At 31.6% G+C, this 17,295-nt stretch overlaps 1 protein-coding gene across 1 annotated transcript in view; it reads right to left on the reverse strand.

Moving 5' to 3' along the window:
* The window catches only part of LOC114325218 (dorsal-ventral patterning protein Sog), a 399,096-nt gene extending 386,082 nt beyond the window's left edge, over positions 1–13,014 (reverse strand). Inside the window, exon 1 of the mRNA XM_028273215.2 lies at positions 12,517–13,014. Coding sequence (XP_028129016.2) covers positions 12,517–12,640 — 124 coding nt within the window. The 5' untranslated portion in view covers positions 12,641–13,014. The remainder of the gene's footprint in view (positions 1–12,516) is intronic.
* Positions 13,015–17,295: the final 4,281 nt, after the last annotated feature.

Consider the following 17,295-nt stretch of genomic DNA (forward strand, 5'->3'; position numbering starts at 1 on the left):
TTTCTTCGGCGATATTTATAGAAAAAGGCAACCATTATTAACACAAGTTAAGACAGATTACAGACTTTAACGTTCGTTTTGATTAAGATTAAAATCAATGATAAGGAAAGACAATTCGTAAAATGTCAAAAGGCAACACAAATTACGGGGTTTTCCAGTAAGAAAAAGCATAAAATTATCGTTTGTAACGATCTCTAATTAGAAGACAGAATTCTGTAGTTCTTACAGTTGGCATAAAAATAGCTTATATTTTTCTGATTTACTTTGAGTTGTTGATGTAAATCCTGGGGATATCCCAAAAAATTTGTTTCAAAACTTCAACATGTAATACAATGGAGTAATCTAAGCCACAATAAAGGAAAAAAATAAAAGAAGCCAGGTATAAAGAAGATACTGGTCTAACGAAACAAGAATACGCGGAGGAACACTTGATTCAATGAATCGTTGAGTTTAAATTTCCTTGATGGTGTAGAAGAGGAATTCCAAACTATAACAAGTGTTTCCAATGATTTTTGTAATAGGTTTACTTCTATACGCTTACTATCCACGCCACTCATAATAAACTGATTGTAAGATGTTAAAATATGAACGCCTTTTAACTTTCTAAAGTATTTTAAAATTTTTTAAAGTATTTTGAAGTATGTATTTTAAAAATTTTAAAGTACATATTTTTAGGTATTTTAAAAATTTTCATCTTTTGTTAATTTTTTTTACTGTTAAGTAGTAAATTTTTTTAAAATTATTATTTATATCATACGATGTAGGTATATTGTTAAGTAAGTAATTGTGAAAAAATATTTCTTCTTCTTTAAGTTCCATCTTCTATCGACGGTTGGAAATCATCAAGGCAATGCGGACCCTATTGACTGTATGAAAAAATACGTATACCCTATTCCACGAACATACGCCTGTTTTGGATTACTTCGACAACCAATATTTTACTGTGCAAAATAAGAAGAACGAAAGTAAATTGCAAATTACATTGTTGTTTATTGGAATAATTATTAGCGCCATTTACTTTCGTACTTCTTATGTTGCACAGTAAAATATTCGTTGTCGAAGTTATCCAAAACAGGCGTATGTTCTTGGAATGGCCCATATAGTCGGTTCGCTAAACTCACTAGACACAACTGGCTAGTGATTTTAGTAGGTAATTTTTTTTGTTTTCGGCCAATTTTACCAAATTGACAAAATTCCTGTAAGGCTAGAAATTTGTACAGTGATAAGTCATAGCACACCAAGGCTAAAACCCATGACCTGGCAGGTATCAGCCCTGCAGGTGTATCTACCAGGTGAATTGAAAGGTGCATAGTTTAGGGGGTAAAATAAACTTTCTCCTGTAGAGTTTAAATTTAAGTATGTCCTTCAGAAGAAATGTGTACAATGACAGGTGATTCTGAACAGCCTTGCCAGGCGAGGGGAAATGTAAGGGTTTTTTTTTTGTTTTTTTCCTAAAATATTTTTTATGCATTCATCAAAGTTTTTTTAGGTTTTGTGAATCATTCCAAACAGAAAAGGTCTTTAGTGACTTTTCTCTTAGGTTTTAGGTCTTAGTTTTTGACATATAAGCGATTAAAAATGTAAAAATTGCGAATTCTGACATTTTTAACCCTCGAAAATTATGTGAGCAACTGAAAATTTCAATGTTGAGAAGGTAGGTAGATAGTCTTTAAACATCGATTGATGAAATCCTGAAGAGTTATTTGCAATACAATATCGAAAACCCCTTTGTTTTTTAATTGCTAATCAAGCGGGCGCGACACGGCAGTTTATGTAATATGCGTAAATTAATATATAATATGTGCGGAAAAATATTCTGATTCAATTTTTTTTCACCATCTTGTTTGAAAAGGTTTTCTATTAACAAATTTTCATGTTGCCAGGGTCAACAATTTTTTAAACAACTTTTTCAAACTTTTTAAAATTTTCCGAATATACAGGGTGTAACAAAAATGCACGATAAAAACTGGCTTTTCGAAAAAGTACTAAGAGACAAAAAATATTTAAAAACATTGTGTTTAACTAATGGTACCACAATAATAATTTAATTGGAACGTACACAAAAGTTTGGGGGAGCAAAACCCCATAAAATTTTTATAGGGTGTACAAATTTCACTGTTATTTTTTTAAAGATATTCCTGCCATAAGAATGCCACATGTTCATTTTCAATAATACATCTCCAAGGGTTTTCGATATATCGCAAAAAATCGATTTTCATTTTGTAACTTCAAAGCGCTGTAACTTTTTTTATGTGCATATATTTGTACTAAGGTAAGTTAGGTTTTAATCGATCTATTTTTTCTCCTAGCAGATGTGATTTAATTTATGACCTGGATTTTTCTTACATGCTAAAAATTTTCAAGTTTAAAAATTGTTTAAAAAATTTTTGACCATGGCAACATGCGAATTTGTTACTAGGGAACCTTTTCAAGCGAGATGGTGAAAAATAATTCAATCAGAATATTTTTCCGCACATATATTTACGCATAGTAATACTAAAGTCGCGCCTGCTTGATAAGAAAATCAAAGGGGTTTTCGATATTGTATCGCAAAAAACTCTTAAGGATTTCATTAATCGATGTTTAAAGAATATCTACCTACCTTGGCAACATTGAAATTTTCTGTTTTTCACATAATTTTTGAGGGTTAAAAATGGCCGATTTCGCAATTTTTAAATTTTTAATCGCTTAGGTATATGTCAAAACCAATTAACCTAAGAGAAAAGTCACTAAAGATCTTTTCTGTTTGGAATGATTCAAAAACATAAAAAAACTTTGTTCGATGCAAAAAAAATAATTTTAGGAAAAAAAACAAAAAAATACCCTAGTTTTTCCCCTCGCCTGGCAAGGTCTTATGCTTTTCAGAATCGTCTGTCATTGTACACATTTCTTCTAAAGGACTTACTCAAACAAATACTAAAATTTAAACTTCACAGGAGAAAGTTTATTTTACCCCCTAAACTATGCACTTCTCGATTCACCTGGTAGATACACGTGCAGGGCTGATGCTTGCCAGGTCATGGTTTTTAGCCTTGGTGTGCTATGGCTTATGATTATACAAATTTCTAGGCTCGGAGGCTCCGAGTAACGGTCTTCCTGTAAGGCTAGAAATTTGGGACATCTTGGATATTAGTGCACCCTATGTAACGCACAGCTGAATCTTATGTTTGTGCGTCACAGTGTTGCCATGCCATTTCTTTCATAATTTCAATCAATGTTAAATGTACCTACAAGAATAATAGAATAAGAACGTTTACTTCTCCGTCATTATACTAGGTAGAATGACAAATGAGGTGTCAAATGAAAGCTTATAATCCAAGGATAGTACTAAAGGTGAGAAATTAGACCTAGATTGTCTGTCCTTCAAAAATAAGCGTTATATTGGGGATTTCTAATGTCGACATTAAAAGTTGCACTATTTTTTTCTATAAATCATTTTGATCTAAAACTTACCAGAAAACTTCTTTGTATTCTCTATTTTCAAATAAACGTGATTAAGAAGCTAAATTTTAAACTTCGTCACACAACTTTTGCGATTAAACTTTGCAATGCACAAATCCGCACCTTTTTCTTTGAAAAATTCATAACCTTTATCATGATAAGAATAAAAACTTGAGGCAGATACCTTTGTCTTCAGAAATGTTAGAGCTATATACTGTAAAAATTTCAGAAAAAAATATTAAAATGGAACAGAATTGTAGCGAGGTAAACGCCAAAAACGTTATTTCATTTTTTTTATTTTTAGGTTAAAATTGCGATTTTGACAATGTTCCCCCACATAAAATTCAAAATAAACCTCATTTTCGTTTTCAGCACCCTCGAAAATATAAAGTATGAATAAAATTACCCATTCACTCTTCCGTGGTAACGTGATAGTATGAAAAAATAGAGGATACGGCAACGGTGTTACAAGTGATGGTCGGATCCAATGCTAAAATCTACGCAGACATATTAGGGTGCACTAATTCCAAGATGTCCGAAATTTGTATAATGTCCGAGTCGGATTGTTCACTAGCTCTCCTACTATCAAAGCTTATGGCGTGTTGTATTCTATCAAATGTTTGTTCAAAATCTATAAAGCATATGGTAGGGGAGCAAAGTGTACTAAATGTGCAGTAACTCGAGCGTTGTGGGGACGTATTGGGTTGTGAAGAGTAAGGCCTAAAACCAAAAAAAGTTAAGTAAAGTTTTCCATTTTAGAGGGGACTTTCCATTTTTAATTTAATTTTCCATTTCCAACAATGGTTTTTTTTAGATTATAGCGCCATCTATCCATAATTCTAAAAAATGTCTTGAGTAAAAGTTACTTATTTTTACGTAAGGAATCCAAATCTGCAATAAAAAATGGGGGCTCCTATTTAAGATTTTAAAGTAACCCCCCACCCCAACTCCGTGGGGGGTCCTGTTTGGTGCCATTCTATAGATTTTTCAAAAATATTGAATAAGTGTATTTTTCAATTTTTTGATCTGATGTTCATTTCGCGAAATACCGCGGGATTCTAAAATTCTATCATTCAATAGATTTTTGAAAAATATTGAGTACGTATTTTTTACGTTTTCGATTTGTCATCCATTTCGCAAAATATTCGCTTTTTTCTTGTGAAACTTTGTGACTCACCTATTTCCTTACGCCCCCGCTCAAATCGTTAGATTTTTGAAATATACACTGTTTTGCATGTACTTAACTTACCTTATCTTAATCTGACGATTTCGAGTTTTTCTAAGGATAGATTTTTTTGCCCCCTCCCCCCTTAACGAGCTCCCCTGCATTAAGAGCCAATTTAGGGTTAAAGGTACATTTTGATGGTATAAGGTTTCTCCCCATGTAATCTGACGCGCTCGAGTAACTACAAAAATCCCCGCTTGGGCTCCCCTACCAATACCAATTCTCAATCCGTATCGGAAATCAAATTGATTGTTTCTGATAGTTTCGTCAAATTTATATCCAATTCCACTGCGAATAATAATAATTATCCCAAGAAATAATTTTGGAGCGTGACTCATGACTCATGAGACTAATTAGTCTGGAGTTCAGACTACCGAAAGTACTCCTATTAGAATTTAAGGAGAAATTGATAAATGCAATGCAAATCAAATAACGAAGACAAGGAGTATTTCCGGTATAATCGGAAATAGCACATGCTCAAAACTATTTTCATTAAAATGTTCACAATCAAAAGCTATGCTCTATGAAGCTCAATCTCGGAGGGTTTAACTAGTCTAACAAGTAACTTTATAGGGAGCTATAGAGTGATGAGTTCATATTATATACGTTAATTTTAAGTGGTGAGTGTACTTGGGTATTCAATAATATTGTGTCGTTTTGAGGGAATCTTCAACTACTCCAGGGAAATTGTTAATAATTAAAAAAACGAACACGAACTTTAGGCAGGAAACAAGTAGGTTTTCTTCCTATAGGTCTACAATAAGTAAAAAAGTACTCAGTTACCTGGATATTTCATAGTCCTGAGAAAATCCTTATTTCTCTGTACTAAACTGGAGAGTGGAGAGCAGATAGATGTACATAACTTACCATTGGAAAGATTCCAAGAGTCCCAGTAAAAAGCTAGAGGGAACTTAAAAATCTAACAATAAAAGTTTAATATTATTTCTGTAGAACATAAGCCTTAGCTTTACGTTTTATCACTATTATTTAACATCCTGAAGTACTAAAAATTGTTTCATATTAGATAACCGTAGTTATCTGTTTCTAAGGAACTCTAGAAAGTGTCGCCATCATCTTAAAATTTAAAAATAAAGACAAAAAATAGGATTTTATCTTAATTAGTCTTATCAAAGAGAATGTTTCATTTTCCTTGTATCAATTGTTATCGTACTTAAATAATTTTAAAAAGTGCAGTTTTGTTAAATGTTTTTATATTTAGATCTGCTCCGTTAAAAAACTGTCTTTTGATGTTTTTATCAAGATAAATATAAATCAATGCAATAAACATGCAAAACATTGATAATTAAATGAGAGCACTTTATGCATATGTGCCTGAACAAATTTGTGTCGAATGCCAAACAATTTCGTAGTAAATCCCTACAAATAGATTATAAATGGCAGATAGCTATTGATAAGGTAGAAATTAATTTAACAATATATTTAATTTTATTATTATCGTTATCAGCAACATTGTTCCATACACCTTCAACATTTTGCAATTATGGAGATCTGTGAGTCATTTTTATCATTCTTTGGTATGTATAGTAAGTTGAATCTGACTGTCATCTTTTTCATCTTATACAAGTATTACCCATTTTGTTAGAAATAACTCTTTTCATTGTCCTTTATTACGTACGTTAGTTAGACCAAGTCTAGAGACGTTACAATAGTAATGGGAGATCTAAATGCAAAAACCGGTAGATGAAGTAAAGGTGATTTTATTGGAAACGTTGGACTGGGACTTGTAACGAGAGAGGAGAAAGATTGGCTTAATTCTGCTAAGAGAACGATTTTATTGTTGGGAATACTTATAATGATCTGCTGGCCAGGAGACTCTATACATGTAAATCCCCAGCAGACCATTAATATAACGTCATCAGAAACCAAATTGACTACCTTCTCATCTGCAAACGATACCGACGTTCCATAAAATCAGATAACCTTGAGCTGATGTGAGATCAGATCACTACCCAGTCGTAGGAAGGTTTAAGTAAAGTAAGAAGAGCTCACCAAAATAGAAATTATTCTTACTAAAGATGCAAACAGGAAACGGCACATGTTAAAAGATGCTCTTATACACACATGTGAGACAACACTTGTACCTAAGCCAATTAAGAATGAAAATGACTGGATGGACGAGGACATTCTGAATCTCATGGAAGCAAGGAGATCTTATAAAACCAAAGACAAAAACATGTATAATACTTCTTCTTTCTTCTTCCTTCTTGTATGTAGGCTTTAAACCCTGTTTCTTCTTCAATATTAGCCTCCTAAATTGTTTAAGTTATCGCACCATCTTTTTCTTGGTCTGCCAATACTTCTTCGCCCATTTGGTGACTTATCTCGTGCTATTCGTACTCTCCTATCCTCTGCCATTCTACCAATGTGTTCGTTCCACTCCTGTTTCCGTTTTGTCACCCATCCAGTTGTGTCTTCTACATTGCATGATCTTCTTATGTTTTCGCTTCTCTTCCTATCCAACAGATTTTTCCCTGATATTCGTCGGAGTATTTTCATCTCTGTTGTTTCTAGTAGTCGTCTCGTTTTAGATGTGTCAGGTCTTGTCTCCGCCGTCTATGTCAATATAGGTCTAATTGTTAATATAGGCTAATTAGGTGTTTGTTCTTCCAGATTGTGTCATTAAGAGATCCCGCCGCTTAACTTGCTTTTAAGCTTTGTTGTCGTACTTCCTTTTCAACATCTCCGTAACTGGTTATATCTATTCCCAGATATCTAAACCTTGCTTCCTGCTTTATTATTTTCCCATCAATTTCGATTTTACATCGTAGTGGGTATTTAGATGTTGTCACACATTTGGTTTTTTCTGCTGATATTATCATATTGTATTTCTTGGCGGTTGTATTGAAGATGTGTGTTAATCTTTGGAGATCGTCTTCTGTCTCGGCGATTAATGCGGCGTCGTCTGCATAAAATAATATATGGATTTCTTTGTTACCCATTCTGTAACCATGACCTTTACGTACTGCTTCTATTATATCGTCCATTATTATATTAAAGAGCAGTGGGCTTAACGAGCCACCTTGTCTGACTCCGCTTTGTACTGGTGTAAACTGCGTTAGTTTTCCATTTATCTTTGCCTGTATTAGATTATGAAAGTAGATGTTTTCGATGGTTTGTATAATATTGATTGATATGTTTCTTTTATACAGTAAATGTAAGATGTCTTCGACTTGGATGCGATCGAAAGCCTTTGTCAGGTCTATAAAACATAAATACGCTGGTTTATTGTACTCAATGGGCTTCCCTGTGATTTGTCTCAGTACAAATACGGCGTCTACGCCGGAAAGTTGTTAGTTTATTGATTTTGTTGGTTAGGACTTTTGTGGTTAGCTTAAGTGCTGTGTTCAGTAGATTTATACCTTTATAATTGTTGGGGTCTTCTTTCTCTCCTTTCTTGAACATTGGTATCATTATGCTGTTTCTCCATGCGTCTGGTATCTTGCAGCGCAATATTAGTTTTTGTATAAATTTTGTCATCTCTAGGGTTATACTTTCTTCTCCTTATTTTAGAAGTTCGCTGGTTATTCCGCCTGGTCCTGGTGACTTTCTATTTTTGAGTGAATTTATGGCTATCTCTACTTCCTGAAAACTGATTTCTATTGAGTATCTTAATACAGGTAGGTTATTGTTTTGATTATTATTTTCCTTTCCTTTAAACAGTTCCGTCAAGTATCTTTCCCATTCGTTTGGTGGTATGTTATTGTATTCCTTCAATTCTGCCATTTATTTCCGTTGGTTTCTTATGAATCGCCATATTTGTTTTTGTGTTCAGTAGAAGTCGCTTTCCATCCTTTTTGTAAACTGTTCCCAGTGTTCATTTTTTGTTCTTCTTACCAATTGCTTCGTTTCATTTCGTATTCTTCTTGAAGAATGTATGACACTACACAATAAAAATAAGAAGAAAGATCGGAGACGCAAAGGAAATACGGTATAGTGATAGATGCGAAGAGATTAAACAGTTGGTAGAAAAACACGATAACATAAACCTTCATAAAAAAATTAGAGAAATAACAGGTAGGATTATTAAGAAAATATCAAACATATTGCTAGATAAAAAAGGCAAAATAATTATAGATGTCGGTGAAAGGCTTAAAAGAATGCAGGAGTATATTTGATAGCTATTTAAGGGCGAACACACTGAGATAGTACTAGAGCAGGAAAAGTTCTACAACGGCCAAGACATAACAGAAGATGAGATATTAGAGGCGATAAAGCGAACAAAGAACAACAAGGCAACAGGTCCTGATCAAATGGATCTCTGAACGGATGGAACATTTTAAATACCTCGTGAACCAACTTAAAGCTACAGTGAGTCATATTGAGATTGGGATCATAAATGCAATAGTTTTGGTAAATATGCATGTGAGATCTGAAACCTAAAAGTAAAAAACACTTTGGAAATATTTGAGCTGTGGTACGAATTCTGAAGATCTTGTGAACAACTAATCAACTGCTAAATAAAAAAATCTAAACAGAAAATATTATAGTACTTTAGACACATCATTAGACAATCTAAATGCGACCTATTACGACTCGTTTTTCAAGGGAAAGTTGCAAGAAAGCGATTGTTTGGGTTTAAGAAAATGCCTAATAAAAGAAACTCAAGTGAAAAAGTCATAAATATACTTTACACACACTTTCAATATGGTGATAACTTTTTAGATTCAAAGTGTAGATTACTTAACACATAAACATACACTTGTTAAAACAAATGACAATAGTTATTTTAAAACATTACGAACATTACTAGCTTGTGATTGAATAGAAAACATGTTTGTGATACCTAATACTTTTATTCGATTTTCAGTCTAGTCACACTTGTATATTTCTTTAAAGCCAATAAAAATCTGACAAAACTATAATAAAGGATCAAAATTCTATTTTATAACCGTAAAATACACCTATTAATTGGCTTTTTAAATATCCGCGTAGCAGAAATACAAGAAATGTTCGAATAGAACATTTTTTCAGGAAAATTGGTTAACAGATTGCGATTTTAAAAAGCTAAATTCAGTATGATAGTTGTCAACTTCCTTAACAAATTTGGCCCTTGAAGAAAATAACATTGACTTACACATAAAACTATCAAATCAAAGACACGAAAAACGGAAAAAATTGAGCAATATAAGAATCGCAGATGATACAGTTATTTAAGCTTACAGTCTAGAATCAGTACAATATTTAGCAAAAAAATTAGCTAAAACAGAGAAATAAGGACTGGAACTGAAATTGCGAGACAACCATTGCCAAAAACGATAAATACCTTGCTTTGGAACTGTAAAAAAGAGCTCTAAGGCGTAATGTATTCCCTAATTTGTTGTATGGAATCGAAAGCTGGATATATAGAAAAGTTTAAAGCATTTAAAATGTGGTGCTATAAAGGCGTGTAACGAAAATACCGTGGGTTCAAAAAGTTACAAATGCTGAGGTGCTGAGACGCTACAAACAGATTGTGATGAAATAGGAACTCTCAAAGTATTTTACATTTGGTGCTAAATATGTGTAATGAAAATACCGTGGTTTTAACGAGTTACGAATGCTGAAGTGCTGAGACGCTACAAATAGATTGTGAAGTCATAAAAACTAATAAAGTGAGAAAATTGAATATTTAGGCCGTATGGCCGTATTAGTGAACCTGTATAAAACCTGTTTAACACCATAGACAGAAATTTTCCCGATGATTGGCTGATCTATATATTCATACCAATCCCAAATCAAAAATCTCCCAAAAAATGCGAAGACTATTACTAAGATCCATAAGTTTGATACGCCGTATGTTAAAGACTTTTCATCAACACATTACATTGATTACATACGATAACAATAAACAATATTCGAACAGCAACTGTACAACGAATTTCAGTTTGTAATTAGAAATGAACTTGGAACTAGGAAAGCACAGTTCAGTATACAAAATAGAGCTACAAACGTAAGTAATAGTTACGTTTCTAGATTACGAAAACGCTTTCAACAAAGTAAACCAATAAACTTATGGATATTCTCAGAGAAACAGGTATACAAGATAATGATCTGAGCATCATAGGAAATTTAGGTTTACATCAAACCGGCAACATTAAAGTTGACAATAATTAATCTGAAACATATCCAGAGAGGAGTTGGACAGGGTTATCATTTGTCACCCCTATTGTTCAATATTTACTCTGAATACCTATTCAGAGAGGCGATGCCAAATATATACTGAAGAAGTACTTTTGGTAAATTAGATATTTTTGAATAATTTCCAATAAGCTGACGATACTGTTCTGCTTGTTGATAGTGCAGAAGGTCGAAAATTATCATTTCGTTTGGAAAACTAGGATTCAAAAGAACAACTGACGTTAACTAATTGGTATAATGTTAATATTGGGTACCTAGGTAGGTATATAAAAATTTAATTATGGAAAATATCAGAAAATTACCTACAAATAAAACAGAATCTCTCTAAGGTTCAAAATAAAGTTTCAGTACAAACTAAAATAGGACAAATGTTAGAAATTTTGTAGATATTAAAAAAATTTTTTTTTTTTTATTTTACAAAATAGTCGCATCAACCTCGGAGGTTATTAGCGACATATACATATACATAAGGTAATTTATTTACAAATGTTAGATTTTGTTAAATACATTGATATCTTTAAGGAATTTTACCAAGTGTTCAATTTTACAATTTTCTCCTAAGATTTCACTTGTTGATCCGATGATGTGGTTGTTCTGTCTCTGCATATTAAAAAAAAAAAAAAAAAAAAAAAAAAAAAAAAAAAAAAAAAAAAAAAATAAAAAAATAAAAGGTAAGATATCCAAAATCAAAATGATACTAACGAAAAAGTGCAATATAGTGCAATATAGTTTACAACATTTGGTATCAAAAATTACTCAGTACCTACAATAAAATAAAACATCATCTTACAGAACATTTCAATGTTGTTACAATGAATGTCAGGACTAGATTTCTTAGCTAAGTTGTTTGATTAAAAAGTGTTAATAGAAACTAGATAGAAAAACTGATTGACATGAAACGAATTGTTTATTTTAATAAAATACAATATACTTAGCTAGTAAAGATTCATTATTTGTCAAATTATTGGTAACATCAACATCCGTAAGTAGGTGACTGATTAAACAACATAATGTTCAACAAAATGGAAAAGGCGACTAAGCGATCTAAATTATGGAACATCAACAGTTTCAACATAACATACATAATATTGTTAAATAAACGAATTTACGTGATTACAATATTTATTCATTAGAAAAGCTCTAATCAAGGTACTTTTTTGTTCGCCGTGTTTATCATATCTGATTGGCTCACTTTGATAATTTTCTGCATCTTGATTGGAGGAAACAATATTTTTAATTAGAATGTTGATATTGGAATGGCAGCATTAGGTATATTGTGTCACAGGTGTACAAGAAAGTAAGATAAGTATCTCTGCAGAAAAAGGTATTTTATTTTGATAAATAAATATCACAATTTTTAAAAGAAGACTTTTATATATTAAAATAATATTTATATTCCTATATATTTTTATCAAAAAATTAAGGTAAGATGAAAAATCTGCACTTACAACATATTTCCGCGTTAAGTTGTAAAACCCTTTAAATGCTTTTAAAACTGGGATTATTGGTATTAATTTTAAACTTTATCAATATCATTTTTCATTTTTTAAGAAGTTTGCATACTGTTTGTAACAAACTTCAGAATAAAAATTAAAAAATACCGGTTATTAAACGCTCTTTAAAAATCACGTGTTTAATAAGACAGGCGCCACTTGAGTTGTACAATCATGCCACAATTTTTTTTAAATGGTATATAGATAAAAAAATCTTACCGGCTGCTTTATTCCTAGATCTCGGTAGGTCCTCGTCTATTAAGGGAGATTTCATCCTTGCCTGAACTAAACCTAGAACCGCCAGAAAGGCGGTAACAAACACCAACAATCTCGAAACCTGCATTATTAAAAAAATTACAAAAAGTTCTTTCACTTCACACACAGCACAACTAAAATCTTAAAACCATTCTCGCAGCTCGTAAGTTTTTTATGTAATAATATAACTACTCCGCGCGTCTACACGGTATCAACTCGCCAAGTGAACTGAACACTGCGAGTACAAACTGAATGTCACTATGTACTTTTCTCCCTACTCTTTAAGTCCTGGAGGATAGTAACGGCAGGATAAACGATGGGCTAGCGCTAGGATGCGACGATGGACCAATGGTAGCCGAGACGGAGGCATGGGTTTGGTCAAAAAGGACGAAAGAACAAAAATTTCGGACGGAATGAACACCACTGATAAGATACAGAACGACGTATACCGAACATCGAGAGGTATTGGTGTGAATTTTGAGATCATGTATTTGCGTGGGAGTTTTATCTATGATGAAAAAAAATAAGATATTGAAGATAAGACCAAAATTTTTATATTTTGCCGTTTAACAATATTGTAATAATATATAATTGCAACAAGGTACAGTAAAACAGTACAGTGGTATTTAAAGGTACAGTAAAACAGCAAATTATTATAAATTAAATAATAATTATTATTGTATGTATTTACTTTTTTTATTTGCACAAATATAGCCGTATCAACCACTAATAAGGGTTATTAGCGGAGGACATATAAACAGTAAGATATATAGATATATTATTACATAAAAATACTTATAAAAGTAATATAATTAATAGTTATTTTTAGATAATTTAATAAAGCTGCTAAATTTTAAGTCAGCACATTTTTTTAAATTGTTACTAAGGGCACACGCAATCCTTTCGTTGAGGGATACTTCTAGGATACTTATATTGAAAAGGTCTCTTGGTATTGGCCATGTTAACTATGTATTTATTTAAGAACTTTGTTCATAGTCAGTTTCATCTGCAAAAGAAAGACTGCTTGGAAGCAATTTCCTCTTCAATCTGCTGATATTGCTGTTTAAAGTTTTATTTTGTGTTTCATTAAAAATATAGGTATGTATATAAATAAAGTTTAAACTTTCTTTCATTTCTTGGCTTTCATTTAAGTAATTTTTAACAATAAGTTCAGGAAATTTTGAATGAAGAGAATTTACTAGAAAATTCCACACCTGTAATTTTGAACCAATCAAAATACGTTATTTTGACAGATCACTATGGCAACGGAGGTATTTTATCGGAAATTTTTTGCTCGTGGGGTACCCAACAGCGAATTATAGTGGAAATTTTTTGACGTTTACAATAACAGAACATTTTTGACAGACTGGTTTTTATTTTTTTTTTTTTTATAATTTTCTATCACTTGTAGTTACTCAAAACTTATGTAAAATTGAAGAATATACTATTTTCTATCTTGAAATGGTATTCCCATGCAACTACAATGAGTAGAAATTACGAATTTGAAAGCCTAAATAATTGCTGACAAAGCTATGGTGCGCTATTAATCTGTTCATGCAGCTTTGGATTTTCAAATGCAAATTTGGTGTGGAATTTTCTTACCGAATACCACGCGAAGTCAAATTAATATCCGGAAATTTTTTTTTAATCATGAATATTTTTAGAAAATTTCCCTCGTCTGCGACTCGGGAAATTTTCAAAATATTCATGATCTCAAAAAAATTTCCGGAAATAATTTGACCTCTAGTGGTATTACTAGTGAAAATTACATATTTCACGAAAAAAAGTGCAAAAGGAGGGAGAAGAATATTTTGAATATCATCTTGAGATTTAAGCTTTTTCTTAAGTTTTGGAGTAAGTATTGGGAGGGGAGGAGGTACGTCATTTTCAAGAATTTTGGGAAGGGGTAGAAATTTGTATTTTAGTAACATGAAGGGCTTCGTGACCTTTTTATTCCATTCAAGAACTGAAGATTTCCTTTTCTTCATGTACTTTGTCCGTTGGGGATATTGGCTATCATTATATCCATTTTAATTTTGTTTGCGGCGTTTCTGAATAATTCGATCGATGTTAGTCTAACCATTAGCTTAAGTTTTGAAGCGATCATTGTCTTCTTCTTCCGTGTCCGCGTTTGCACTCTATTTCATCCTGTAGTTGCAGTATACGATATTATTTATCGTCTCATATTATACCCGAGGTATTTGTGTTTCAGTTACTTAATTGTGAAAGAGATTTCTTTTTATTTTTCCATTCGGCGCAATGCGAAATACCTGTACGTTGATGGTGTGGGTCATCCAGAATATTTTGAGGAAACGTCAGTACACCCACATTTCGAATGCATCTAGCTTTTTCACTAATGTTTCCGTTATTGTCAAGGCCTCTGCGACATACAGCAAGACCGAAAATACATAGCATTGTAGTAGCCATATTTTTGTATTTATATTTTTGTATATATATTTATATATTATTTTCTTACTCTATATTTTGTTGTATTTTAATATTTTAATTCCACAAAAATTAAACTAATTTTATTATTGTTTGTGAAATATTGTTTAAACAATTGCATATGTTTAAAAATAATAAACTTTTATTAATTAAGTTAAAATATATTAACAAAGAAAGTTTTTGCTAATAAAAGTGTTATTTCAAAGGATAGAGTATGTGTTTTTATTTCGCAATAAACAATTTATTTATTTTTATCGAAATGTAATAAAAATTAAAATGTATCAATCATTATCAAAGGTCATTGGAATGCCCAATCAAAACAAACTATCCGCTGTCCTGCGCGTAGCACCAATAATTAATGTTTATTTAAAAAAATTCCCGACGCCGTGGTGGGTTAAAATTACGCTGAGTCTTATTTAGTCACATAGAAAGTAAAAAAATGGAAAAAGTTGAATTCTGGGAGTGAGGGAGGGTACCTTTTAATTTATTTATCCCGTCCAAAAGTGGAAAGTTTGATGTGCCACTGTCGACGCATGTGCCACTAAAAAGTGACGGCATAGTGTTCATACGTTTTCTTTTAGGTTCTACTATTTAAGTTATAGGCTCTTATCGTGCCTAAATTAACAAATTTCACCTATACCGGCTCCTAGTCTAACTGGTTGGATTAAATGTTCAATATACATTATAAATAAGTGAAAATAATGTGACTTACTGTACTGAAGATGGTCTGATAAGTCCGAAAACGTTCGTTCTGAACAATCAATGTAATCCTTTTGGATTTTTTAGAATTTTTAATTCTTAATTAAATTTTATACCAACTACACAAGGAAGTTTTTTACTTCACGTTAAAAGTCATTTATTTTAATGTTTCTATTATTGCTTTGCTTAAAACTGTGCGTGAAGTACTTTTTGTGAACTTACGCGATGTATATCACTCGCTCCGCTGTCGCTCGTGCTCTAAACATCGCTTTCGTTCTCAAAAATACTTCACGAACTGTTTCATAAATAACTATTTTAAAGTGTTTACAAAAAGCTTTATTTTTATGTTTTATAAAAGTTTCTAGCATCAAAACTAAGCGAGTTACCGTCAAAATAAAGTTAGCTTCTTTTTTTTTCGGGAAAATCTCCCAATATTTGGCGCCCCAAATTAAATTAATCGTTACCGCTTTACAAACTGTACTTTTTACTTACAGTCGGAAAAATGAAAGAATACCCATAAACGATCACATCAATCACTTATTTTGAATTTGCTGTCTTTTTCTATAAATCACAAACGTTTGTTATAGAAAAAGACAGCAAATACAAAATCAGTGATTGATGTGATCGTTCATGGGTATTCTTTCATTTTTCCAACTGTATATATTTTTTATATGATCTGTAAGTCTCACCGGTTCAAAGTGCTTATTTTTGAAAGAATTTTAGTTGAAAGGGCTTGAACGAAACAGCCATATCTTAACCAATAATTTTCTCTTACGGAAAAACAAAATAAAACTAAAATATTTATAAAAGCAAAAACTACCTTTTTTTTCTCTCAGATTTGTTGTATCACTAATACTTTTTACGTTAAAAACGACATTATTCCAAAAGTTTAAAAACATTTTATTTACTATAAAACCAATTTTTTTCAAAAATATGCACTTTGAATCGGTCAAACTTACAGATCATAATATAAACAATACATAATACCTGTAAAGTAAATGGTAAAGCGGTAACGATTAATTTCATTTAAGGTGTTAAAGTATGGAGGATTTTCACGATTTACTTTACCAAAAAAAAGGGGCCAACTTTATTTTGAGCATACCTGGCCAAAAATAAACCTTTTTTTAAACACTTTAAATAAATTTTAATGGATTTTCTCCGAAAAGTGCTTAATTTTTTGGTTATTTCGCGTTAAAATATTCGATTTGGAATTTGATGAATAAAAACGTCTTTTTCATGAGCTACAAATTTGCTTTTACGCTTTTACTGGTTCTATAGACTTTACGATATCGTTTTTTTTTTCGTGTTTTTATATGCTACATTTTTTCTAAAATATTTTTTCGATAGAATACTTACTAAAAATTTCATGAGCTACTACTTTGCTTTTACTGGGTTTATAGACTTCAAAAATAGAACATTTTTTCGTTTTTCTATTTGCTAAGAATATAATTATTTTCCGATAAAATATTTACTTTTTGAGTTATGTTTTGTTTTTTTTTTGTTGAAAAATAAACATTTTTCCTCGCAAATAACTCAAAATGTATTGACATACCTAGTTAAGAAACTTTATGTATTTTATTTCGGTTAATTTAATTGAAG

The sequence above is a fragment of the Diabrotica virgifera genome, chromosome 2 (genome assembly GCF_917563875.1).
Source record: "Diabrotica virgifera virgifera chromosome 2, PGI_DIABVI_V3a".
Lineage (NCBI taxonomy): Eukaryota > Metazoa > Arthropoda > Insecta > Coleoptera > Chrysomelidae > Diabrotica > Diabrotica virgifera.